Source organism: Argiope bruennichi, chromosome 4 (assembly GCF_947563725.1).
Source record: "Argiope bruennichi chromosome 4, qqArgBrue1.1, whole genome shotgun sequence".
Lineage (NCBI taxonomy): Eukaryota > Metazoa > Arthropoda > Arachnida > Araneae > Araneidae > Argiope > Argiope bruennichi.
The window spans coordinates 93,561,204-93,587,436 of NC_079154.1; the positions used below are offsets into that span (position 1 = coordinate 93,561,204).

Genomic DNA, 26,233 nt, shown 5'->3' on the forward strand with positions numbered 1-26,233 from the left:
TTTTAATTTCTAATATTTTTAAAAATATATAATATGATTTTAATTTACAAATATTTGAAATCTCGAAAATCTATATTTTCCCAGATTAATTTATATATGGCGAAAGTGAAAAAAAAATGGTTATGAGTTAACCGATTAATTTAATTAATATCTGAAACTATTAAAATAAGATAGTAATATATAACATTCTTTGAGTACAAAAAATTTCATAACTCTTGCAAACCAGTGTGTAAATAGAAAATTGATTATAAAATTTCATTACGAACACGAAATAAATAGAATTAAATAAAAATATTTAAAACTGAATGCGTGAATTTAGGTTATAGTATTAAATAATTTTGTCAAAAACTGTTCGAATCCCGTGGTCTAAATGAGCATTATATTATATCGTCATATTGAAAATATGATAAATATGCACATAATTTATTCTTTCAACGAAATAATGCATTACAACTGAAAATCTTCAGTTAATAATTGGTTGAATTAATGACTATTAAAATAATTAACTTTATGCGTATTGAAATATTTTTGGAGACGATTAGCTTTTTGCGAATTACTTGAACTAAAACATTCGAAACCAATTCATTTTCAGGGAAAATAAAGAATATAATTTTTAATTGAAGTAAAATTATCAAACCTTAACTATTATTTTGATGAATAATTATGATTGCAATATTCATGAATATATTTTTCTTTTGAAATATCCGAATGTATAAGTTGTAGCATTAAATAATTCTAGCGGTATTAGAATAATAGCACAATATTTTTCACTTTTATATGAATGATTTTTTTTTGTTTCTAAAGGAATAAGTTATTTTTAAATCAAATTATCTTAAAAAAAACTGTTCCTCTTAAATTCTTGTAAAATAAATGATGAAATCACTGAATATAATTGCTTTACCTATATCGCAATAGTATGTGCTGCCATCTTCTGTGAAAAGAATGCTTTATTTCCATTCGTGAACTTATTTCCATTTATATTGCCTTGAATTGAAATTGCTGCTGTGGACCGAGTATGTTTTTATTTACATAAATATTATGTGTCAGCATCTTATATTTCACATATAGTATTAAAAGTGAGACTTTGAATTTTTATCATTATATATATTTTTTTTTAATTTAAGAAAAAATTTCAGTTTATAATTTTTTGTGTTGTATTTTATATTCTGGATTCTTACCAATAAAGGATTGCTCCAATCACTAACTGAAAAACGGAAATCACAAGCTTCTTTTTAAAAAAGAAATGTTAAACAAATTGATAATAATTTTTAAAAAATAAACTTTTAACCTTCTTTAAAAACAATTGTTTAATTATGTCCTTTTAATAACTACAACAGTCGGAATTAGACAAATTACGCATACCACTTACTTTACTTAACACATCTTTCACAGCAAATTAGCTTTACGAAAGTATATTTTACCATGCGTGCAATGCGTGTTAGTGAATATAATGATAAAAATTACTCCCGCATAGTTTTGGCCACGATAGCTTAATAGTAAGGTTTCAGATTCAGGATCGAAGGGTTCCATGTTCAGAACCACATTCTACAGAAGAAATGCCGTTTAAGCAAATTTGCTGTACATTAATCCTTTTATAGTTCTTTTGTATAAATACTTATCACTTGTAAAAGATTATTTTATGAGGGTTCAAAAAATATTTTTAAATGATAAATAGTTTAAATAGATGATTAACATTGATTGAATTACCATATAGATCAGAAATACATTAAGTCTATAGTTAAATATAATTTAAAAGTGGTCTATGTGCTTACCACTGACCGTTCACGGTGTAAGGGTTTTCGTAACGACATTAAGTTCCAGCGTTTGTCATTAAATTTTAACTCTCGGAAAAGTTTACAGAAATAAAACACCACTGCGCGGTGTTCCTTATGTCGAAGATATTCTTATATTTAATTATAAGTATTTTTATTGAATTTAATTAAAATTCAACATTCATTATTAAAAATTAACAAAAATGGTTGAAAAAGTTGAAATTTCTTAAAATTTGGAATCTTCCTCTTAATGATTTTATACATATCTTGACTTCATTTTTGATGTGTTGATTATTTGTAGAATGACATTTATTATGTATACTGTAGATTGACATTTATTTTTATTCCTTAACGCAAAACATGGTTAAGATGTTATTGATAAAACTGCATTAGATTGCAAGAATTTTATTTTTATGCAATGTAGTCATCCGCCTAACCGTCCTATCAAAAGCAAAATGAACTTCAAGCTTTAATAAAAATAATACTTAATTTGAATTCCGAGCAATTGCATGATTTCTAATTTTAAAAAATTGAATAAAATGGTTTTAAATTACCTAAAATTAAGTGGTTAGTATATTCAATAAACAGTTCCAAAACATTTCGTGTTTAATAAACCCGAACAAAACAGCAAGATTAAAAAAAATATTTTAAATTCAAATTTAACGGATTGTATATGTAGAGAAAAACCGACAAAAAATCATCAAAACCAATTGAGGATTATAGTTTCTTAAATTTACCTATTTTTATCAGCATGTATATTTTTTGTATTTTAAAAAATGCATATTTGTTTTATAAATTCAATGTCTAGACTTTTCTATTTTGTTTATTTCCCTACGAATACATCCCACAAGTTGAAAATCATTGATGTAAATCATTCAGTATTATTATCAATCATTCGGAATTAACTGATACTTTGTATATTTCTTATTTTTTGCGTAGGTTGTATACTTCACTGCTTTGTTCCCGTATGTGGTGCTGGTGATCCTATTCTTCCGAGGTGTGACGTTGCCCGGTGCCAAAAATGGAATCCTTTTTTATGTCACACCGGACTGGAGCCGATTGGCAACTGCCCAAGTAAGCTGCTCTGATTTATGTATCCTCCATTTCATTTGTTTTGGATATTCGAAATCAAAACAAAGAAAAAAAAAGTGGAATGGTTGGACTCTCATAACAGATGTGCAAGTTCACTCACCCTTATAGGTCAGAAATACGAAGCTGGAGTATTAAGTAGTCCCTGTAGAGTCAATGTCCGTTGGAATGTTTCGATTAAAAATAAATGGTCTTTGTTAGGTGAAATGGCATATTAAAAAGGAGATTTCATGAAACCAAACCTATCTAACTTAAACATATATCATTAGTAGTGGGATTATAGATAAGAAATTTGATTGTTAGCAAAAATATACACAAAAAAATGTTCAACTTATTGCTTTATATTTTATGACCTATAGCGGATATTCAACTAGGCAGACTAGATAGTTGCCTAGGACCACTAAACTAAGTGGTGTCAATTAAAAGGATATATTATGAGTACATTACCAAATAAATTAATTTGTAAAATATACAGATTTTACGAATTATGATTTATTTGAATAACTTGAATATTTATTTAAGGAAAATTATTTAGCTTTTTATTTCATTTGATTCGTTTCGTTATTACACTTAGTTAAGCAACAAGAACCTGGTTAAATAATATCGAATACAAACATGTATACCATTCAATCACAGGTCATGAAAGTAAAAGAAAAATAATATACTCATTCTCATAATATCGTTAAAAAAATGTATTTAAAATAAATCATTTACTTACTTAGTTAAAAAGTTGCTGAAATGTGAAAATAAATTAGTTAATGCATCAAAAGAGGGAAATAAATATCTATAATCACTTCTGTTTGTGACACATTATATGACAGACATATTTTCTATGACAAAAGTTCCTTTATGCTAGATAGGTAGCAGTAAAATTAATCATCCGATCATTGTTGAATTACAATATTATTTAATAAAAGTAAGTTAAGAACATACCAAATCAGAACTCGTGTCACAATGATCACAATTTTGTTATTTCATTCCAGAAAGTTTATGGAATAACAGAACCCACAACTCATATTATTTATTTATTAATTTTATGCAGTGATGGAGTATGTTGTAATATATTATAAATACTTACAATGTTCGTGCCAGACACATACCAATAAATTTTAAGTGTGATGAAATTAAAATAATAAAATGATTTTTTAAGCTTTATTTATTGGTTCGCCAAGGTATAGTATACACCGAAGCTTGAATGTATTGATTCGGATGGAGGAGAATTGGATTACAAAAGCAAGATTTTAAAAATACAAACAAATTGTTGTATTAGAAAATCACATAAAATATAAAAAAGTAACACCAAAAATACAATTTCTGAATAAACATAAAAGGAAAAGAAGGTGTCGAGAGATAAATTACTGATTATTACAACAATGGAAAATTTAAATTCAAAAGTCAAATATTAATCATAAAATTTACAGAATAATTTTTAAAAATTTCAAGAGTAATTGTTAATAGTTTAAAATCTTTAAAAAATGAAGGGTGGATATTCTGTCTGTTTTTCTAAAGTGTAATTGAAAGTTCCACAAACCAATGTAGATATCACACAATAAAATAAATTGAAAATGGAATATTTTTGAAAAAAATGATAAAATATAAATATTACTGAGATTGAAGCATTTTTTTTTCAAGTACGCAAGTAAATATCTTTACCCGTAAAAGCTAAAATTAAATTTTTGGAAATGACTTTTACACAACCATTACAGCTTATGGTTTTTGATTTTTTTCATATACAGTTCGAAAAAGTCTTAATGCAATGATAAAATCATATCATTACGTTGTCTAATTTCTTCTTGCATCAGCACTTTTATCAATTAGCTCTTGATTTTTATTTTAATCCTATTTTAAATGCCATTTTATTTTTTGGTAATTTGAGTCAGATATTAGTTATTTTTAGCAAATGAAAAAAAAAAAAAATAATAATTCATTACATGATGTAAAAGTAGTAATAAGCGAGCAACAAAATTATATATTTTAGAATTCGATTGTTTTAGATCTGCAATTTATCCAGCTATGTTTTAAACAGGTAAAAGTTTACACATTTTATATTGTTTGAATGGAGTGTTTAGGTTTAAAAAAAATCACCAATGTTATCAAATGATATGATATCCAATGTTATCAATATGATTAAAAACACTTATGTTGGTTAATTACATTTGCTTTTAAATTTTTGTATGTATTATGTGGTCAATGTATATTGTCATTTATACCATTCATAATACCATTTATGGAAAATGATTTCAGATGTTACATAAGAATTTTGGACGTTTTGCTGAGTGTATTTTTTACTGACGACATTCTGCTATAGCAACGACCAAACAACACATATAAGAATATACAACAATATGCACAACAGATGTAATCTTGGAGGGGGGGGGGTAATTTCTTTTTAGTAATTCTGTCAAAAAAAAATCATCTGAATTGTTCAATTTTTGTTTCATTAACAATGAATGTAATTTTTTTCATTGCAGTTCAATACATTTTATGTTATGCATTTCAGAAATATTTCATCATTGCATTAAAAACATTGTTTACTAAAAAAGCTGTTACTTTAAATTTATTAATTGCTTTTATTTCTAGGTATGGGGAGACGCTGCCGTCCAGATTTTCTTCGCTCTGAGTCCAGCCTGGGGTGGTCTCATTACTCTATCCTCTTACAACAAATTCCATAACAACTGCTACAAGTAATTTTTTTTATATAATACAAAATTAATCCTTCAGAAATACAATTCTATTTCAATTTACTTTTATTTTATTATCATTTTCAGATACATTTGTTAAATTACTTATATTTCGTATCTTTTTTTATTAATATGCGTTTGAAATCAGAACACTGCAATAGCGTGTTAAAAAAATTCTATTCTTTGTAAAGGTATCATAAGCGTAAACCTAAATACTGAAATGAATTAATTCCATTAAAAATTATGAATCTAATATCAAGGTACATGTGTCTAATAATTGGTAATACGAATTCTAATAATAGGTAATAAGATTGAAAACTGTGCAAGTGATATAATTTTTGTACAGATTAAAAGGGCCTGAATGTTAAATAATAAATATTTTTTCTGTCGATGCATATGTATTAATTTTTAAAGGATTCCTGGATTTCAAAATCGTTTTACTTCAAAGAAATTGTTTTTACCAGTTTGTAAAGTTTTATTACTAATCAGAGATCAACCACATATTTTCAGCACACTAATTTAAAGATATTAAAGACATAATTATTATTTTGCATCCACCATTTTAAGATTTTGAAACAAAAAAAAAATCATAGAACTGTATGCCAATTTTTTAAAAATTAAATAGTTATGGTTATTATTTAATTATTTATAAAAAAAAAACATTTGGCAAAGGAAAAAGCTAAGTAGAAAATTTTTAAAAAAGAAAATCTACAATAATATTAACTCTGAATCTGTCGCAACCGGTCAAATGATTGTTTTTGAATAATATGCATCAGCACTGTCGTTTTTAAGTGTTAAGTAAATATTTTTATTGATATAAATAAGTAGATAATTTTCTTATTTACTGCTCTTTTAGAAAAAACATAATTGAAAATATCGATTTTAAACTTCATTTTTGATTAAAAGAATAGAAAATATTTTCTAAACACTCGTCCGAAATAAAAAGTTTTATTCTACTGTTTTTAAGTTAATTCTCTGATATATTTCAGAGATTCTCTGATCGTCTCCATCAGTAATGTCCTGACAAGCATCTTCGCCGGTTTCGTCATCTTCTCGGTGATTGGCTACCTGGCTCATGAGCTCAATGTCGAAGTGGGCAAGGTCGTTGATGAAGGGGCCGGTCTTGCATTCATTGTCTATCCTGAGGTGGTGGCACGCCTGCCCGTGGCACCTCTCTGGGCTTTCCTCTTTTTCTTCATGCTGCTCACCCTCGGTCTGGACAGCCAAGTATGTCTTACAAAGAGTGCTATTTTCTTTCACATTTCGATGATCCATAATAAAGGATTGTAAACAAAATGGATTTATTATTACAAGTTACATACAAATATAGTATAATCGCTAACGTGAAGATGAGTGCGACCTCCTATTTGAAGAATATTTTATCAGCGAGAAAAGATAAGCTTTACTGTAATCTGAAATTCCTCATTAATCTAAAAGTTCTTTGAGTTTATTAAGTAAAGAATATGTGGCAAGAATGTCTAAACATCCACCTTTCAATGTCACAATTCTGGCATCTTATTCGACCAGGTCGTTACCTGGGATTCCAGCATCCTTCACTTCTTTTGAACTATTTGATCCGTTTTTTTTAAAGTAAGATCTTCTGTTGGGACAGATGATCTTATGATCTACTATCACTTCATTCAAAAGTTTTAAAACCGAGTGATTTTAATCTTTTCCATGAAGTAAAGAACTTGTTAGGAAATCAAAGAAAGAGAATGAATAAGGAACTTCGAAAGAACGTTCAGACCCATCTCACATCATGGGGGGAGGGTATTCTTCGAAGAGGGGATGGGAACCTGATCCATCGATATGTAACAGTGTCAGTGTTTGTACATAGCTTCTGATAATAGATTTCTTTTGTTCTTTATTCTTGTCTCTTTTGTTAATAGCTCATTCACTGAACCTTGAAAAAAAAAAAAGCAGATCTCGGTTATCAAAATTCTTCTATTATATAAAAGGTAGCAATATGTTTGGAGATATCTGCAGTAAAAACTAATGAATAGAATTAAAACCAAGTTTCATATATAAACTGTAATGAAAATATAGAAAATGTATTTCATTAATGCTGGATTGATAACATTCCACCTATAGAACTGAGAAGCACGCTATTAAAAATTCACAGACATAATTTATTAATCGATGTTAGATCCTTTCTGGCCATTATATAAAATTTTTATTGCTCATATTTTATAATGAATTGAAAACTTCTGACATATTTTTGTGGAAATCATTTACCCATGCCTCTAACAGTCTGCATATGAAATTTCATTTAATTTCGTTCGTTAATTTTAATTGCAGATACCTCGAAACATGAAGAGTAATTTTTATGCCCATCTTACAGTAAATTCTAAAATATCAAATATTAACACTCGTTCTTTTTAAATTTGATAACTCAATTTTTCATTGAAATCTTGAGGAAAACTAATATACAACAGTCAGTTAAATCATGAAGTTCGAAATCAATGAAATTTTCTGAGGATGCTATAGAAAATTTCCCTATTAAAATTTGTTTTCGATATTTATGGTATTCTTAGGGCAATCATCACTCTTCACCATTTTTATTGAGGCATAGGTTGTATGTATTTACTTTGTCACAATTAAAAACATTCATTAAAAGGAATTGAAATTTGCCAGACATTCTTGTCTAGAAAAATTTACTGCTTTTTCATATAAGAATGCTATTCTTTTAGATGAAATAAGCATAGTTTTCAAACACATACAGAAATGTATATAAATAAATTTAAAATATTTTTAGTGCTTAAAATTATGGTGTTTATTTAAGTGGCATTATGTGGTGTAAAATATGTTTATTTGTCAAAAAACCAATAGCCAATTTAATAATTATATTATTTTCTAATTATAAACATTACACGCATGTATCGAAATGTTTTTTTTTTCCAAATAATGTGCATATTTAGTGGAGAAATGAGCTTCATTCTCTTATTTTATTAGGATTACCCAACTCCACAGGGAATAAATATTGTGAACTTTAAAAAAATTAAATCAGATTAATATTTTAAATATTTTTTAATATAAGCAATGCTACATCTTATTAGGTACAATATCAGATGTTGATCTTTTTTTTTTCTGATGGAGCGTATAGTCAGAAATTGTGCCAGGCACCTTGCCATATTAATTTATATTTCTTTTTTGATGTATTATAGAATTTCATAGCATTCAATAAAATTTAGATGCACATTTATCTAAAAATGACTTAACATTTAACAGTGAAAACTCCAAGGAATTTTATGTTAACTAAAATCCACAGCCAAATGAGATTTGGGTATAAAAAGTTTCATTTCGTTACATATTTTTGTTATATGGATTTAAAATTCCTGATGTCTGTAACAACGCAAGAAAAAATAATAATTTGAAATTCAAGGATATCAAACAATCTTTTGACTATTTTTTCAATTATTATTTTCATTAAATGCGAATTGTATATCATATTAAGATTTTTTTTCATTTTAAAAATCATCTTCTGATTCAAATATACATTTGCTTTTGGGCATTAGTAATTTTTATCAGAATTTTTTACATCGTTGAAGCATAACTTTCGTAAAGACATTGTGGACACGTTACAATTTAAACTAGATTCCTTGTATTTATTTATTTCATTAAAAATTAATGGAAGATATATTTTTGTTCGTTATATGCCATTGATGTTTACATGATTGATATATCTGCTCAACAACTGTGGGAAAAAAAATACGTGATGAAAGTAATTGATAAATTTCTAAATAATTTTGAATATCAATAATCGATATTTTTATAGTAAAACTTTTGACATTTGAACTACCTTTAATGTCATAAAAACTATAAGGTGCTGAGTAACATTTATTACAACATTCATTTCTCATATGATTGTAGCAATTTTCTACATGAATTATTATTGACTAAAGAAATAATTGCTTATAAGGATAATTTACAATTATCTTATATACTTATAATATATATGTCTTATATTCTATACTTAATTTTTTATAATATTTATGAAGTCTGTTTATTTGTATAGTTTGCTCTTCTGGAGACAGTGACCACAGCTATCTTGGATCGTTTTCCTACGCTTCGTGAAAAGAAAACATGGGTAGTTTTCTTTCTGAGTTTGATGGGTTATTGTGGAGGGATTATATTTACAACAAACGTAAGTTGTGGCGTTTGACTTTCAGTCTATTTTCATATAAAATTGAAACTAGAAATGTATTTAGTGAAATAAATTATGTTCTGAACTGTTCAATAAACCTTTCATATTAAAAAACTGAATATTAAATTTTAGTTCCGTTCTATATTTCATTTCTAATTTAATTCTAATATGTTGCATTCTAAATTTAATTTCAATATTCTCTATCCCAAATTTAGTTCTAATATATTTGATAAACACTAAAATATGCTTGAGGATTTTTCTATTACTTAATCACACGCAAAAGATTACTTTAAAGGAGCTTTTATAACTCCTTTAAATTACATGATTGCATGAAAATAAAAAAATAAAAAAATACAAGAATTGAAAAATCGATGACAATATGATTATTTACAGAGGATTCTTCTTTCTTGAAATTATTTTCACTTCATTCTCATTAATTAAAATTTTAAAATGCTTTTAAATCTGAGAAACATTTATAAAAAAAATAGAATGCATTATTTTCGTTTTAGTTCATATACTAAACGAAACTTACAATTGTACAAAAGTTCATATACAATTGTACTAAAGTTCATATACTAAACAAAACTTATTAACTTAGAGTTATTTATTCTTATCGTTTCTAAGGTATTCAAATAATTTTTTTACAATAGTAGAATCTCCCTTTAAACAGGAAATTAACGCTTTTAAATTAGGTGCTTTAATCTAATTTATATTTAAATAAATATTCTAACACCTCTAAAAAAGAATAGAGCATCTTTAATTTTAAATTGTATATATTTAACGCATTACTAAACTCGTATACCTGATGCATTTATTTTTTAATGCTTAGAAGGGAAATGTTTATACCAGCTGGAATCATATGAATTTGTAAAATATGGCATATAGATTAATTACGAACAATAAATGCAATAAATTTGTTACTATTTCTTTAAAACTAGGAAGAAAATCTACTTATGTATATAATTCATTTTAGTCTCCTCAACTGGATAAACATAATTAGTGTTTTCACATTAGCCCTGTTTTATAAAATATTTTCCTCGCCTCTCCTTATGTTCACAGCATGCTTCTTTTTCATATATCAAGTAAAAAAATAAACAAATTTTAAAATTATTAAATAATAAGAAAATTAGCTCTTATAATTTTTTTTTCGCTATTCAGTTTATATATAAATCATTCACTGTCATTTCTAACTAAAGAGAGGAGTTGGAGAGCAAATAAAAGACCTCTGAACCTATATGCCCAATAAGACCTCCCCTTTCTTCATTGACCCTAGTACAAAATATTACATACCTTTGGATACAAATCGCCCTTAATTTTGTATTTACCATTAAATTTTTGAATTCTATGTAAAGTATTTTTATTTATATTAAAATTTATTGAAATATTTTGCAAAAGAAATAAAAACTGATTTATACAAATTAGGATTTTATAAATAATATGCATGAAGATATAAATTTTTTCATTTTAATAAATAATTTCTATTTCAAGAATTATTGTCTTTATCTTTTAGGCAGGGGTATTCTGGTTGGAGTTGTTCGACAAGTATGCAGCCAACTTTTCGGTCCTCATCATTGCAATTTGTGAATGTCTTCTCATATCATGGAATTATGGTAAGTAATTAAAAAGTACCTATAAATTTTAAATAAGCGTGATTAAAAAATGTATGTGGGCCGGGATAGCCTGGTTGGTAGGGCTTTAGATTCGCGTATCTTGAGTTGCCAGTTCGAACCCCACCGGCAGAAGACTCCTCTTGTGTGAGGTGGCTGGCGCACGTATAAATCTATCATGGTCACAAATTCCTCCATATTGAGAGTAATACCATTGGGGGTACTAGATCAGGGGTGATAATTCTCTGATTCAGATCTGAATTACGATTTGTGGATGAGTGAATGAAATGCATGAATAAAGTCCGCCCGATAAAAAGGGTTGTGACGTATATGTAGCTAAGTCGTAGTCTTGGCTCTAGATGGCGCTACAGAAAAACAAAAGACGCACCCTTGTATTAAAATCACCGACATTTAAAGTCAGTGCCATTAGAAACAATAACAACAATAAAAATGTATAAAAAATATAAAAACTTTAAAATATGAAATAAATTTACAAAGAAATGGTATGGCTTTGAATAAGAATCTTTTGCAAGTCTTCTGATTGGTTGTTTATCTTCTTATGAGTTAATTTCTTCATGGTAAAGGTTTCAGGTTAAGGTTTATCACTAATTTATCATATAACAGAGAAAAAAAAGTAAAATATATAACAGAGTAAATATATTTAATATATAACAATATATTAAATATATTTATCGTATAACAGTAAAGTAAATATATTTATCATATAACAGAGAATGAAAAGTGAATCATATAACAGAGCAAGTTAGATAACAAAATGTTATCTAACAACTCAAAAATTCTTCATTTCCTTACATCATTGTTATAGATTAAATCATTGTTATACATTAAACAATCGTTTCTCGAGTTTTCTCAAATGTTTTAATATTTTAAGATACCATATATCCTCGAATTTCTCCGCTAAATTGAAATTAAGATTCAATCTGATTTTTAGAATACCCCAAAATAAGCTATTTCATACTGTGAATTAAAGAAGAGTCGTATTTACTGCCAAACCGCAATCTCAATTCAGATGTAATGCGCATGTCCAGTAACAGACGAATATCACCAATCAAATAATTACTTTTATAATAAACAAATTATTCAGGTAACTTATGAGCTCAGAAACCGATGATTACATTGATTACGATTACATTAATCGATGATTACATTTTCTGAAGGCAAGCTGAGAAGAGATAGTGATTTGGGCGAAAAATTCATGTGATAAAATACCGAACAGATGAGCTGTCATTTCATTTAAAGCGCATTTTAGAGCAAGAATTAAATAAAGACCAAGTCTTATCAAAAGAAAAAAAATCAAAGTTTAAGAACGATGATTTTTCTTTGTATGTATTGTAAAGAGACAATGTAGTTCAAATAACTATTAAATAAGCGAATTATCGAAGAGTACAATTTCTTACTCACCCTATGTAACCAATGCCTTTGTGACAATTTAGATTTATTCCTTCCAAAGCTTTGTAATGTTATATTACTTCATTGCTTTCAATATCTCAATTTGATTAATTTGCGTTTTACATTACTCACAGAAAAATAAATGAACCGATTGATATAAAGAATGAAATAGATGGTTCACATTCATATAAAAGATATATTTATGTTTAAAAGCAATTATCTTTATAATAGACTCGAAAGAATGTTGTTTCTGCGTTTTATTTTTGAAATGTCTGTGGTTGAAGTAGGAATGATAGCTATTTGAAGAAAAAAAAAGATAAAATGAAACAAATTGAAAAGTTACCGTCATGCGCAAGAATAGTTTAATTTAGAACCACCCTCCGCTTCAACAATCTTGAGATGTAATTTGATTATTCTATTTATATTACTTCAGGGTAGATTGTGAAATAAACAATAGGAACATGAATAAAAAAAACATCAAAAGTAACGGTTGACTCAAATAAGAGATTGAATGATTACGTCAAGTAGAACGATTTGAAAGTCAAAATGGAGGGTTCTGTTATGTCGATAAAGAAATCTCTTGCAGCTGCCAGATATGCTTGCCAGGTGGGTTATCACGTATATACTTAGCCACATAAAACAAAATGGTGTTTTGAATATTTCTTCATCGCAGTTGCATTCTAGAGAACGTTAATTGTAGTTTTGAAATTGAGACTAAGTCAAAATGTAGCAATATTGAGACATGAAACCTTCCTTTTATTTTCCTATAACTTTGAATAAATGAATATAAATTGAATTCACTATTTTGGTATCATCAACTGACTGATGATGTATTTTTAAATATGAAGACGTAAATTATAAAACTCTAACAATTATTTTTTATTAGAATTTTGTTTTATTGTCGAGTGATGACTACAATATTTTTCGTGAGGAAGGCAAAGAGTAAAAGTTGAACTATTTTTTTAATTACAAAATTCTATTTGCCCTATTTAAAATGTTTTATTACATTACTGTTAAAATTCTATTCTCCATATTCTTATTCAAATCTTCAATCTTACCATTATTGCTGTTTTTCATCAATGTTGTTCTATAAGAGTTGTTCTATCGTTCTTCAAATAGTCATACCAAAAAAAAAAAAAAAAATGCTACGTTTTATTGTCTAGTCATGATTGCCACAATTTTCGCAAGGAAGGTGAACGAGAAAAAGTCTATTTTTTTAATTACAAAATACAGTTTACTTTATTTAAAATATTTTATTACATTAAGTTCCATTCTTCATATTCTTAATAAAATCTTCAATATTATCCTTATTGCATTTTTTTCATCAATAAGAATTGCTCCATCAATCTTCAAGTAATCATACGAGAAAAAAACGAACTACATTTTTTATTTCAAATGCTTTTTAACGCAATAAATTCAGAAATAAATATTTGCTGAATGTATTTAGCGTGGTATTTTTGTGAGAGGTCTTTTATTGTAATTTTAAAACATCTAACTTGCACCCTGTTATCTTTTTTAATTATTAAATAGGAAAAAATATAATTGTAAAAGATGCATATTAATATGGGTAGAAAAATTATACAATCACATTGACAGAATTAAAACCAATAAACACTTCCTCATGGTTAGGTCTCATTTTTGTGTTAGTGTAACAAATAGATAACTCTATATATTTCTTAGGAGCTGAAAAATTTCTGAGAGATATTGAGAAGATGATTGGTGTAAAGTCTCATGCGTGGATGGTATTTTGGTCTATCATGTGGCGAGTACTTACTCCAGCGACTCTGGTGGTAAGACATTTTAATTTTTAATTTCAATACCTTCTTTAGATTCAACTTCAATATTTCATTCTCATTAAATAATCATGTCACATTTTTACACATTGCACTCCATTAAAGCGAATAAAATAAGATTTTTTGCAAAAGCACCAATTAAGACAAACATACTACTGTAACAATAAATCAGCTCTTTTGTGTGGTGCGATATTGCGTACTGTGACAATACATACATGTTACTATTCGACGAAGAAAATATGTGCTCCAACACCCGAACTCAAAGCATTGTTAATATTTTCCTGAAAATGTGTTTTACTTTTTGTATATGTTATTTGTGATTTTAAACACAATAAGCTTTAGTAATTTAAAAAAGAGCTAGTATCAAACTACTAGAATATGAAGTTTATAACTCTGTATTAAATGAATTTAAGTGAATATTTTTTAATTCAAAATATATCTTTACCTTTTTTTACTTTTATCTCATATTACTTTGCCTTTAAAAATATTAAATAATATAGGTATTTCAACATAAAATATGAAATTTAAGTAAAAGAGGAATCTTTAGCAATATTTTATGAAAATTGCTGAACTCCATCTTTTTGATGACAATCAATACATCATCAAAGTCGCGAATTAAAGATAATTACAATCATTATTCCAATCGTTGTAGCGCTGATAGAGAATAGTATAATAATGATGCATTTTACTATTTTATTTTTATTGAAGACTCATATTCTCAAATAAATTCATTTTAACAAATAAATTCTTTTTAACAAATAATGTCCAATTTTCTAAAATGAACATTTTATAGCTCAAGTTATTGATTTACCATTTTAAAACTATTTAGTAATCATAGTTTTGGTATCTTTTAAGATAAAAATGTAGCAGATTTCTAAATTGCAGTAATACATTTATTTATTCAAACAAGGAAAGGTTTATCATGCTGCCATCTATTTGAGAAACATATAACTTTCTCTATAATTTACATCTGTGTATTTCCACTAAAGGCAATAATATTATATTCTATGACAAAAAATTGCATTTTATGTAGTATAGAATGTACACATAGTATTGAATGTACACGAACAAATGTTACTTTTTAGAAATCAATTTCTTACATTGTTTTACTTTTTTTTATAAACTAAGCTTTATTTCTCTATCAAAAGTAAATTAAACTGAGATGAATTTTAATGTGTTAAATTCGAACAAATTTAAATAAAATTTTTAACTGATTTGTATTAAAATACGAATTTATTTTATTTTGAGATAAAAATGGGAGTTCTGATGATAGTCAAGAAATCTGATTATGCTACTAGAAGAATGAAAGATATATATATATATTTTAAATTTACATGCCAAATTTTTAATAGTTTTTGAATCTGAATCTTCTAACGTAATATCAATCAAAATCTAAGCGAAAGAATAATAATTTAATCAATTTTGTTAAAGTAAGAACCAAGATATTTTAACTCTTTTTTCATTTAATATTTGAATTTTTACGCAAAATATAACCTTCATATTATTAAATCAATTCTCTAAAAATATTTTCAAACCATTTGCATTTTTTTTTTCTATTTCGTTTACGAATGAAATGAGTGCACTTAAAAATGTTTATGATAGTTATTGTTTAAAGTAAATTATTAACATTAAAATATTTCCCTTCTGAATAAGCAGGATTTTATATACACGGTATATATTCTGAATCTTGAAGTATATATAGAGATTCATTTCATCTTGAAACATTCACTTTTGGTAATTCTGAAACATCTTTTTGTGATCTATTTTTTCTTAATTTAAAATCAAAATTTGAATTTTCATTAAAAATTTTATATTTATTAATTTTAATCCTATTAGATTGCATTCAATTTTTCCTTGAAACCAGATATCCTATTTATTTACTATCATTTTGATCAAGTGTATATAAATTTTATAAATATTACTTGCGATATTTATTACTTATTTAAACAATTTTTCTTTAAACATTATCCCTCCAACTTTGGTATTGAACATTTCAAGCCTTTAGAGTCAACTTTTTAGAATATTTTTTAGCATTTTATTTATTTTTTATTTATAATTTTAGCAGATTAGGGTAGTCGTTAGACTTTTTTTAAAGAATATAATCATTTTCTAGAATATTTTTTAAATTATAGTTTTAGTTTAATAGAAGATTACTAAATTACGCACAAACTAATTTATTTTTATCAGTTTGCAACAGATGTAATTAAAAAAAAGAACAATCACGGCTCTGCTTTTTATCATTTATTTAAAAGCGATGTTAGAGATTCTATTTAAAAACGAAGCTACAACTATGACTTCTTTAACTATTACAAAATCACATTGTCATTGAACAGTCTGCTCTTGTATAACCAAATCAATTTTCTCATACTTGGGATACGTATTTAAATTTTCACGAAGCTTTCATTCAACTTGAACCTCTCGACTTTATTTTTTTTCGCGCAGTTTGCGATGAGTGGATTCTGTGTAATGTTTTGTTTAAACGAATGACAATTTCAGCTGTGCTCTTACGACCCTGGTCGCACATTCTTACGATAAAACACAACCACTCCCTTGTTTCAAGGCCATTAAAAGCAAAGTTTTTAAATAATGCGGGTGGAAAATTGCGCTTGTTGCTAACGAAATGGCGAAAATCCTAATTTGGCTTGGCGACTAAAACAAAGCGATTGTTCCCCTCACTTGGTGCTCTAGTTTCATAACAGACAAGGATGGTTTTTGTTCATGAGGAGTTGAAGCTTAGGGCTTTCTCAAGGGCAACAGATGGCAAGAGTGAAAGCTGTTGTTGATTCTGCATTCCCCTTTCTCCCACCAGTTTTTACATCCTTTACTGCTCTCTTGGAACATACATTTGGGATGGCTTAAGTGGTTTTCCACATTCTTTTTTTTTACTTTAAAAATGTGTGCTCTTTTATTTCGGTATGCAATGATTTTAAGTTGGATGCTCCCAACTAAAGTAAAAATATTTAAAGCTTTCTGAAACTGGTTATTATCATTCAACTACGAACGAACTATACAATTAGTTATATATTGCTGTATAAGAAATATACAATAGAAGGTATTGTACATTAAAAAATTGAGCCGAGATTTGGCGAATAAGTGAAGCTAATAGAGGTAGGCTTCAAATAGAGCTAGATTTAAAACTGAATATCAAAATCAAAATATGATAGAAATGCAAATTTTTATTTTCTCTCATACGGAGCATAGAGAAAGTATTGTTATGATAAAAAAAAAAAATGAACTCGAAATTTTAATGAATCTTCACGCTTTAAATATTCCTGAATCGAAATAAATAAAATTAAAATTGTCTGTTTATCTGTTTGTAAATACGATAACTCAAAAACACTTCGAGCTAGACGAATGAAATGTAGATTAGTAGATTTCTTTGTGATCGAAAGATTTGAAGTTTTCTACCAAATTATGAGTGAAATTCATCGTGAGTAAATCTGTCTAGCTCTTTGTACTAAAGAGATATATAAAATATAAAGAGCTAGAATGATTAAAAATTTTTACACAAATTAAGCGTCTAAATTGTAGATTTGTTTCAATATCTGAACCAAAAACCTCAAGGAATTGTTTTACCTCCACATGCGATAACTCAAAAACACAATGACTTAAATCAATGAAATTTGTGATGTGATATTTTTATTAAATTTATAATTCAAAGTCAATTTTGATTTGAATGGAAAATGTGTTCAAAATACATTCTCCGTTTTCTTCAAGTCCTAAGTTCTTATGTATAGATATCTGAAAATAAAATCTGAGCATTCGTAATGTTCACTATCTTGTTCAAAGCTCACACTGCTGTCCTGGAAGAGGAAGCTAAATAAGTTGCAAATGCGTTTTTAAAAGATTTTTATTTCATTGTAATTTTTTTGCTTAGTTTTAAAGAAGGTGGTCATTTTTTGCTTGTTTATAAAATAGATACGAATAAGAAACCGCAATGAATAATGTGCAATGCAGTGTGTTTTTAATTAAACATATGAACAATCAATGTAAAATGAAGAGCAAGAAAAAAACGAACTTATATCTATACCATTCGATCATGCATGCCATAAATTCTAATATTTTATATGCTATGTTTATTTGTCCGTGTGATTGAAAATATATGAGAATATATAATGAAATGAAAGTTCATGAGAAATTTAAATACATACCAGTACTGACCAACATCATGTCAAGCTACAATGCTAAAAGATATTCAATATTTCGAATTTGTGTCCATTAAAAAACTTCAGATGTTTTTGTTAACATTTTTTTTTGTAGGTATTGACTTCTTTTAACAAACATTACATTGAATATGTATTTTAAACATCATTTTTAAATATTTCCCCAACAAATATGTATTTTTGAAAAAAACTAAATTCTCATTTAAAAAATCCAATCTAAGGATATATTAATAATAAGAATCCAATAAGATGAATATAATGAAATTATTTGTTTTTATTATAACAAATACAACTTTAAATTGTTACGAACTTTAATAGGAATTATTAAATATATTAATAAATATGTTACGAAATTTAATATTAAATTTATTAATCGTATTTCAATTTCAGTTTATTCTGGTATTCAACTGGATCGAGTATAAGCCAGCTAAGAGCGGAAACTATGTGTTTCCTGATTGGGCGAATGTAGTCGGATGGGTCATTGCTTTCTTCCCAGTGGTTGTCATTGTTTTCTTGATGTTCTACAAAATTTGCACTACCACTAAGCGACCATTTCGAGAAGTATGTCAATATTTTTGCGTCATCCACTTATAAAATTAGATAAGGCTTTGAACCTTGTTTTATAATTATTTTATGAATTTTGTTGTGTGGTGAAGAGCCCTGCACTAATTGATGCCATGATATACGAGCAGCAGATGATGTAGCATAGGAAGAATTCTTTATAACATGACATAATTTTTTTTCATTACTTGTGTCTAAACAGAATAATTTAAGAAGTTTCATTTTTTAAAATTTAAATGCAATATCTCATAGAAGGACCCTTTCACATCTTTCTTGGGATATGGAAAGCGGATCATTTTAATATTTACTTATTATCATACCATATTTTTTCTGATATTTAAATTTTATCTTCATTTAGGTTAGATTAAATAATTATATTCAAATATTTCATGTATTTACATAACATTTGGTAAATATTTCTCAATCGACTATAATCAATAACCATTCATTTAAATTTATATAAAAATTTAAAATGAATTAAAATTTGGGATCATTTGATGTCCTAAATTGGATATCAAATTCACTATATATATGATGAAGAAATTAACTTCTTTTTTTTAAAAACAAAATATAATGAGTAATAAAATGGTAGAAGTTAGCTGTCAATTTTGAAAATTTCTAATTATTATTATATGTATCATTTTAACATCCATTATTGACTTATTTATCTTTTATTTTGACTTTTTTTAAAATCATTTTTATTACAAACTATCATTACATAATTATTTGATTAAATATAGAAACTCAGACTATCCACACATACTGATCATGAATTTTTAATAGCATTTGAATATCTCTGTTCATCATTTAACTTTCATATTTCATGATAAGGTCACTGATATAACATTTCAAGAACCCTTTTATGTCTATGATATAAATATTTTATTCTATTTATGTTAATAAGATTGGGTAGATAGTCGGGAGTGAACTACATTAAGAATGTCGTGTCAGATTTATTTAAAATAATTTATTCTGTCCGTTTTAATTCTTTATTTTCTAGAAACTCAGCTTACTGATGCAACCTACTGATGAATGGGGACCTCCACCAAAATTGGCGACATTCAAGACTGGAGATCCTTCAGAAGACGCTTCTTCCGAATACATTCGTAAGAACTCTTTCGACAATCCCTCCTTCAATGTGACCTACACTTTCGAGACGGCCATATGATAAAGAAGTTAGCTTTACAAAGGATAGTTTAGAGGATACATATTCGAGTATTAACATGAAAGTGCCGGAAAGCATCGGAATTCATTTAGAAAAAAAAAGTCAAGAAGTGCCAGACTGGACAGTTCTTCCTATTCCAATGGCGACAAATGTACATAATTCATGTTGGTGGAGATGAAAAAAAAAAAAAAAAAAAAAATCTGCAACCACCAAAAAAGAATGTAACTCGAGCTAAAGAGGAGACTTTGTAAAGAACATTATATTTTATTTCTGTAATTTAATCGTAGATAAAATAATCTGAAAGTTGTGTTAATATATGTTGCAAAACTGTATAATATTTATTTGTTCATACATGTAAAAAACGAAATTCATCGCAATGACCAGAATTGTATAGGTATGTGATATTTAATTTCATTATCATTTGCATGAAAATCTTTCTGGAATTTGATTATTCATTTTAATTCATAAGTTTTTTATTAGTTTCGTTACTCAGTAATTTTTTTTTCTTTTCATTTTTGTGTTATATTTTGGTATTGCTGAAATCCGCATGTGTTATAGTCCCAGAAAATGATAAAATAGTGAGTTTTGGAAGTTAAGATAATACAGAATAAAATATTATATTGCTGTAAATTTAGATTTTCAGTTTCAATTTAAATATCACAAAGACTTTTTGAAAAACATATCTATTCAATTTATTACGTATTTTAGTAAAAATAAGACAGCATACAAAAGATCTTCGCTGCTATTTTTGTTATTTTACTTTAAATGTATATTTAAAGCCACGAGCACATTAATTATTTTATTAAAGCTATAAAACTATATGAAATCTTAATTCCTTTTCCGCATTTTTTAAAAATGGTGGCACAAATAGGTTATATTGATATAATGTTAAAACGTATTTCATCATTATGTGATAAACTATTTTAGCAAAAAAAAAAAATATTTCAATTTCTATTTTCCTCATTGTAATAATTTAAATAGATTAAAACTTTCATTGATTCAGTCTTACTTTTGGAATTTAATACTTTTTTTAAATTTTAATTGGATATATTTTTAAACTTAAAAAATATCTAAACGCTAAAAAGCGTTGTTTCATATTTTGCTTGTGAAACGAAATAGATTATAGAACAGTATGACATAATGGATTAATTTGTTTAATTTTAAAGCTTAAATTGTTGTTTGTGAAGAAATATATAAATTTCTCACTGTCCGTTTCCGTTTTTTTAATAATAAATGCAAAGAATATAATATAAAAAGGCATATTTTTTTATTAATATTTTACATATCCTACATTCCATTGCTTATCGATCTTTCATGAAACATTGTTTTAAAAAAGTGAATATTCATTTCTATTTTTATCTCATTTGTATGTTTCTTGTTGTTTAATGAACATTCCCCTATTATTTCAGTCCGTTACTCTTTTGTATATTTTTTTATCGAAACCATTGCAAAAAATAACATAAATGCTTGTAATCGGAACTTTATCATTTCATAACAATAATTTGAATTATTGCCTTAAATGTTATCTTTAAAAGTTTACTTATATTTGAGGATTTTTTTTTGTACTTTATAGATGATTTTGAGTAATTTGCCGTTACTTCCCCAGCAGTAAACGCCAAGCGCAAGAGTTTGCACAAAATATTATTCTTGTGTTGCAGCAGTCGCCAAATGGCAATCGAATTTGCCTTATTCGGCAACTTAAAAGTTTCAAAATTTTTGCCAGCTTTATGGGATCAGTGAGCTCAGCAGGTTTGTATCGAATTTGGATTGCCTTTGAGGTCACGAGAAAAAACTATTTCAGATTTTTTTGAATGCATATTTTCTAAATCAAATACTTTATGAAAGGCTGTTATGCATTTACTATTAAGCATTGCTTTCAATTATTTACAATGAAAAAGCGCCATTTATAGTTTATATATTAATTTTTAAAAGTATTTATTCTGTACATTGAAACCAGTGTTTTCAACAACCATTTCAATTCCTCTTTTTTGAATGCACACTTTATGGAAAACAAATATTTTTTTTAAAATCTTATTCTGAAATGCTTTTTCGAGCGAAAGCCTGAAGCACATATAAATGCCAATGTAGAAAAAAAAATTAAATATTTCAGACCTATTTTCATTTGATAGAATCATCGTATTGCCCTAATTTTGTTAAATTAGCATAAATTCAATAGTCTAAATAAATTATTGAGATGGAATTTATTAAAACTTACTCAAATTTAAGCCAATATTTCTAACAAAATATATAGATCATTAAAATTTTCAAGTACTAAATACCATCGCGATTTAAATCAAATTTTTATTGATCTTTATTTAACTAATTTTCAATCACTTAGATCCAGATCAGAATTTATCAGTATTTTGTATTGATAATGTAAAAATCAATTTAAACTATTCATATTAGAGCTTTAAAAGCAGCCAATAATTTTAGACCTATAAGAAAATGTTCGAGCTTTTACTAAATCACTTTAAAAGAGGCCAAACAAATGAACAAAAGTTCTGAACTTCTGTGTAAAAATTGCTCACAGGATTTTTGCAACTTGTTTCCTTCCTTCCTGTTACAAATATGGCACATTTTGTGGAAAAAAAATAATCTCAAATTCTGCATGTATACAAAAAAAGTGCTTCCATCTTAATATGATTTTTTGTGTACTCTTTAAATCAAATAATATCATTGAAGTAAAAATTATTTAATTCAATATTTTAATATTCCACTCAAGATGTTTATAATTTCAAAAGTAGCTGTACGGCAGAGGTATTTAACACTTTTGTTAAAATATTATCTCTGAAAAAATGTTTCATTTTTTAGATCACAATTATTTATACTTTGAAATTATGATATTTAAAAATTTTTGTCGTTCGAATATTTGAAAGAAAAAATTTCATAGATATAATTTGCTTTCGTTTATTGTTTCAATTTTTATTAATTATTTTTAAAATATGTAAGTTTTATGTGTTTGATCGTTGCTGTTTCGACATTTCTTATGATAATATATGCAAAATCACAAATAATTTAAATCTGACAATTATGAAAGTTTCCTTTACGAAATATATTCATTTTGAAATCCTAATTCAATAATTACTCTTATTTTATTTAAATTTATAACTCAAAATTCTATTTGCGTTTTTCGTAGTGCAAAACATAAATAAGCATTTTCTAAATGAAAAATGAGTTGATTCAATGACTGTGCCTATGCAGATTAAAATTATTTATTTTTTTATTCTTCTGTAGGATTGATTGTATGTTAACATGCGAAATTTTGCATGCATAATTTGGTTACAGAAAGGTTAAGACATATAAGACATGAATTTTTGACGTATAATTATATAGACCCCTTAACTGATATTCTAATCTTCAATGTCTCTGTTTAATATTTACTAAACTTTAAATCTTTCAATGAAAATAATTTATTTCTGTAAAAAGAATGTTTTTTAATCATTTGAGCTTTAATCTCTATTTAGACTGGTCTGAATGTAATGTAATATTTTAGAATAAAAAAAATGAAATCAGAGTTTTGTGAAATATCAGATATTCAAGCATTGTATAGTCATATGAACTGTATTTGAAAAAATGTATAGTTTATACTAAAATGTTGTATAGATATACTTGTTATATGATGTGAGAAATATTTTTACAGTGTCTCTGCAATTGTTGGACAGTAGCAACTATGATTTATATATCAAGAATTGTTATAAAATTGGTTTAATAATTGTATTTAAAGAATTAGATATATAAAATGAAAAACTGTATATTTAATTTTATAAGTAGATATTCAGAAGAAAGCACTTATTTCTATAGAAAATATTAACTGTGTTTACTGCAGTTAATGCTTTCTATTAGAAGTTCTCAGTGTTATTAAAAATTAAAAAATGTAAATTTATGTTTAGAAATATGTAGATATTGAGTAGTTCCTTAGCTTCCTATCGGTAAATGTTTTATAGGAAAGTGCATGTAAAATATACAATAAATTAGAATATAGAGAATTTGAGATTTGCTACTGTGAGAGGTTTGGGATTTGAGCAGGATAACTTTAGAAGTCTTTTCTTATGTAGATATTTGTGTAATGCGTTACATAAAAAATGTTGGAAATATATGCAATTATTTTTAAATGAAAATGATACATTTTGAATTTACAATTCCCAAATAAAAATTATTTGAAAATAACCTAATAATTATTTACTAATTCATGCAAAAAGAAGTTTTAGATATAATCATGTTATATCAACTTTGAAATTTATATAGTAAATTATTCTCTTTTCTTTTAATCTGCATTATAGTTACTTAGTTTACCGTCTTCCCATACATTTTTTTTTTATAAAGTTGAATTTGTGATACATTTCTTTTAACTATAAGCTCGCATCTGATTTCAAATATTTTAGTAAAATCCATTGCAACTTTTTGACAAATTACTTTTTTATGATTTTTTTCAATGCTGATTAATAAGTTATGAAAGCAAGTTTCTTTTATTTTTGATTAGCTAATAGTTGTATTAATGTCCATTGCACGAAAAAAAAAAAGACACAGGAGGCTTCGCATACAAGGAAGTTTAAAACATTTCCTCTGAAAAAATTTTAAGAATAAAATGCTCGGACAAAATTAATTTTCATGAAAGATTTCTTAGAATAAGAAAAGGTCGATATGATTCAGATGATATTAAGTCTTTTTTTCCTGAAAGTATAGCTTTAAATAACAAATTATATTAAATATTTATTCGATTTTTACAGAATTGAATTGAAATTTACTTAAATTACCGAACATTTTATTTGCATCAGTTGTAAATTACCCCATTCATAAAATAATCACAATTATCTTCTTTAGAATTTCCTGTTAAAGAATGATAATGACATTTATTAAACTTTGTTTAGTTACAGTTTGAATTAAAATGCTCAGAACTGCAAAATGTAATTAATTATAAATATGTTTATAAGTTTTGAAAAAAAATCAGTTATTTGCATCATGCGTAAATATGGTCATTTAAAAGTGATGTTAATTGTTTTTCGATATTTCTAACGCTTACGAAATTTATTCTGAAAAATAACGCATATTACTGCGAAACTTTGTGAATTATTTAGGATTGTTTATTTTAATCAACAGAATATTGCATTATTTAAGCTGAAGGGCAATTATTGTATGCTGAAAATATTTTACAATATTTGAGTAAAGTTTCAATAGCGTAGCCAGTTTTAAGCCAACCTAGTAAGATAATATAAGACTACCATTTCTAGGAATAATTTATTCAGATCAATTTATACTTTCGAAATGGTTTTATGCGTTGTACATTTTACATGTTTTGTACATTACATCAATATTTTCTATGTATAGCATGTTCATTTGATAATTTTTCTTTATATTCAATGTAAACCAACATAGGCAATGTTTAACTCTCTGAAATCAAAATAGCTGTCAGTAAACTAAATGTCTGAGTTTTTTTTTCTTGTTCTCTGTATCGTCGGATCATAGTATTAGAACAGTTATCCTCTACGGTTAATCACTCTCACACTTAGCAAAGAAAATATGTGTTGAAACTTTTGAATGTTATTCATTGTTGCGTTTGCGTTATTAGATTAATACGTACACATACTCACTGTTACATCAATAAAATAGAATACTGTTACATTTCTCAGAAGAAATAGGCATCATTTCATTTGCTGTACAGTATATAATGTAAATTACTACTAACTGGACAATTAATAAACATTTTGTTTTTAAAGATATTGTGTTTTTAATTTGAACTCGCTGTTACACTAATAAAATATAGTTAAAATCTTAGAACAAAATAAGTATAATTTCATTTGTTGTATAATATAATATATTGAAAAGGGATAATTAATAAATAATATGATTG

General features: G+C 26.4%; 1 protein-coding gene and 1 long non-coding RNA gene across 4 annotated transcripts in view; one reads left to right on the top strand and one right to left on the bottom strand.

The window, feature by feature from the left end:
* The window catches only part of LOC129966127 (sodium- and chloride-dependent glycine transporter 1-like), a 175,746-nt gene that overhangs the window by 144,001 nt on the left and 5,512 nt on the right, over positions 1–26,233 (top strand). For 2 of the 3 annotated variants that reach the window (XM_056080513.1, XM_056080512.1), the window contains exons 7-15: positions 2,712–2,846; positions 5,442–5,545; positions 6,532–6,769; positions 9,558–9,686; positions 11,197–11,296; positions 14,384–14,493; positions 19,050–19,220; positions 20,221–20,779; positions 21,959–26,098. In XM_056080513.1, the coding sequence (XP_055936488.1) occupies positions 2,712–2,846; positions 5,442–5,545; positions 6,532–6,769; positions 9,558–9,686; positions 11,197–11,296; positions 14,384–14,493; positions 19,050–19,220; positions 20,221–20,388 (1,155 nt within the window). In that variant the 3' untranslated portion in view covers positions 20,389–20,779; positions 21,959–26,098. Of the gene's footprint in view, positions 1–2,711; positions 2,847–5,441; positions 5,546–6,531; positions 6,770–9,557; positions 9,687–11,196; positions 11,297–14,383; positions 14,494–19,049; positions 19,221–20,220; positions 20,780–21,958; positions 26,099–26,233 lie in introns of those variants that run through there. The other variant, XM_056080511.1, reaches the window with a different exon arrangement.
* Positions 6,728–26,233, bottom strand: part of LOC129966131 (uncharacterized) — a 57,946-nt gene continuing 38,440 nt past the window's right edge. The window contains exon 3 of the long non-coding RNA XR_008784260.1: positions 6,728–7,445. This is a non-coding gene — a long non-coding RNA (uncharacterized LOC129966131). The remainder of the gene's footprint in view (positions 7,446–26,233) is intronic.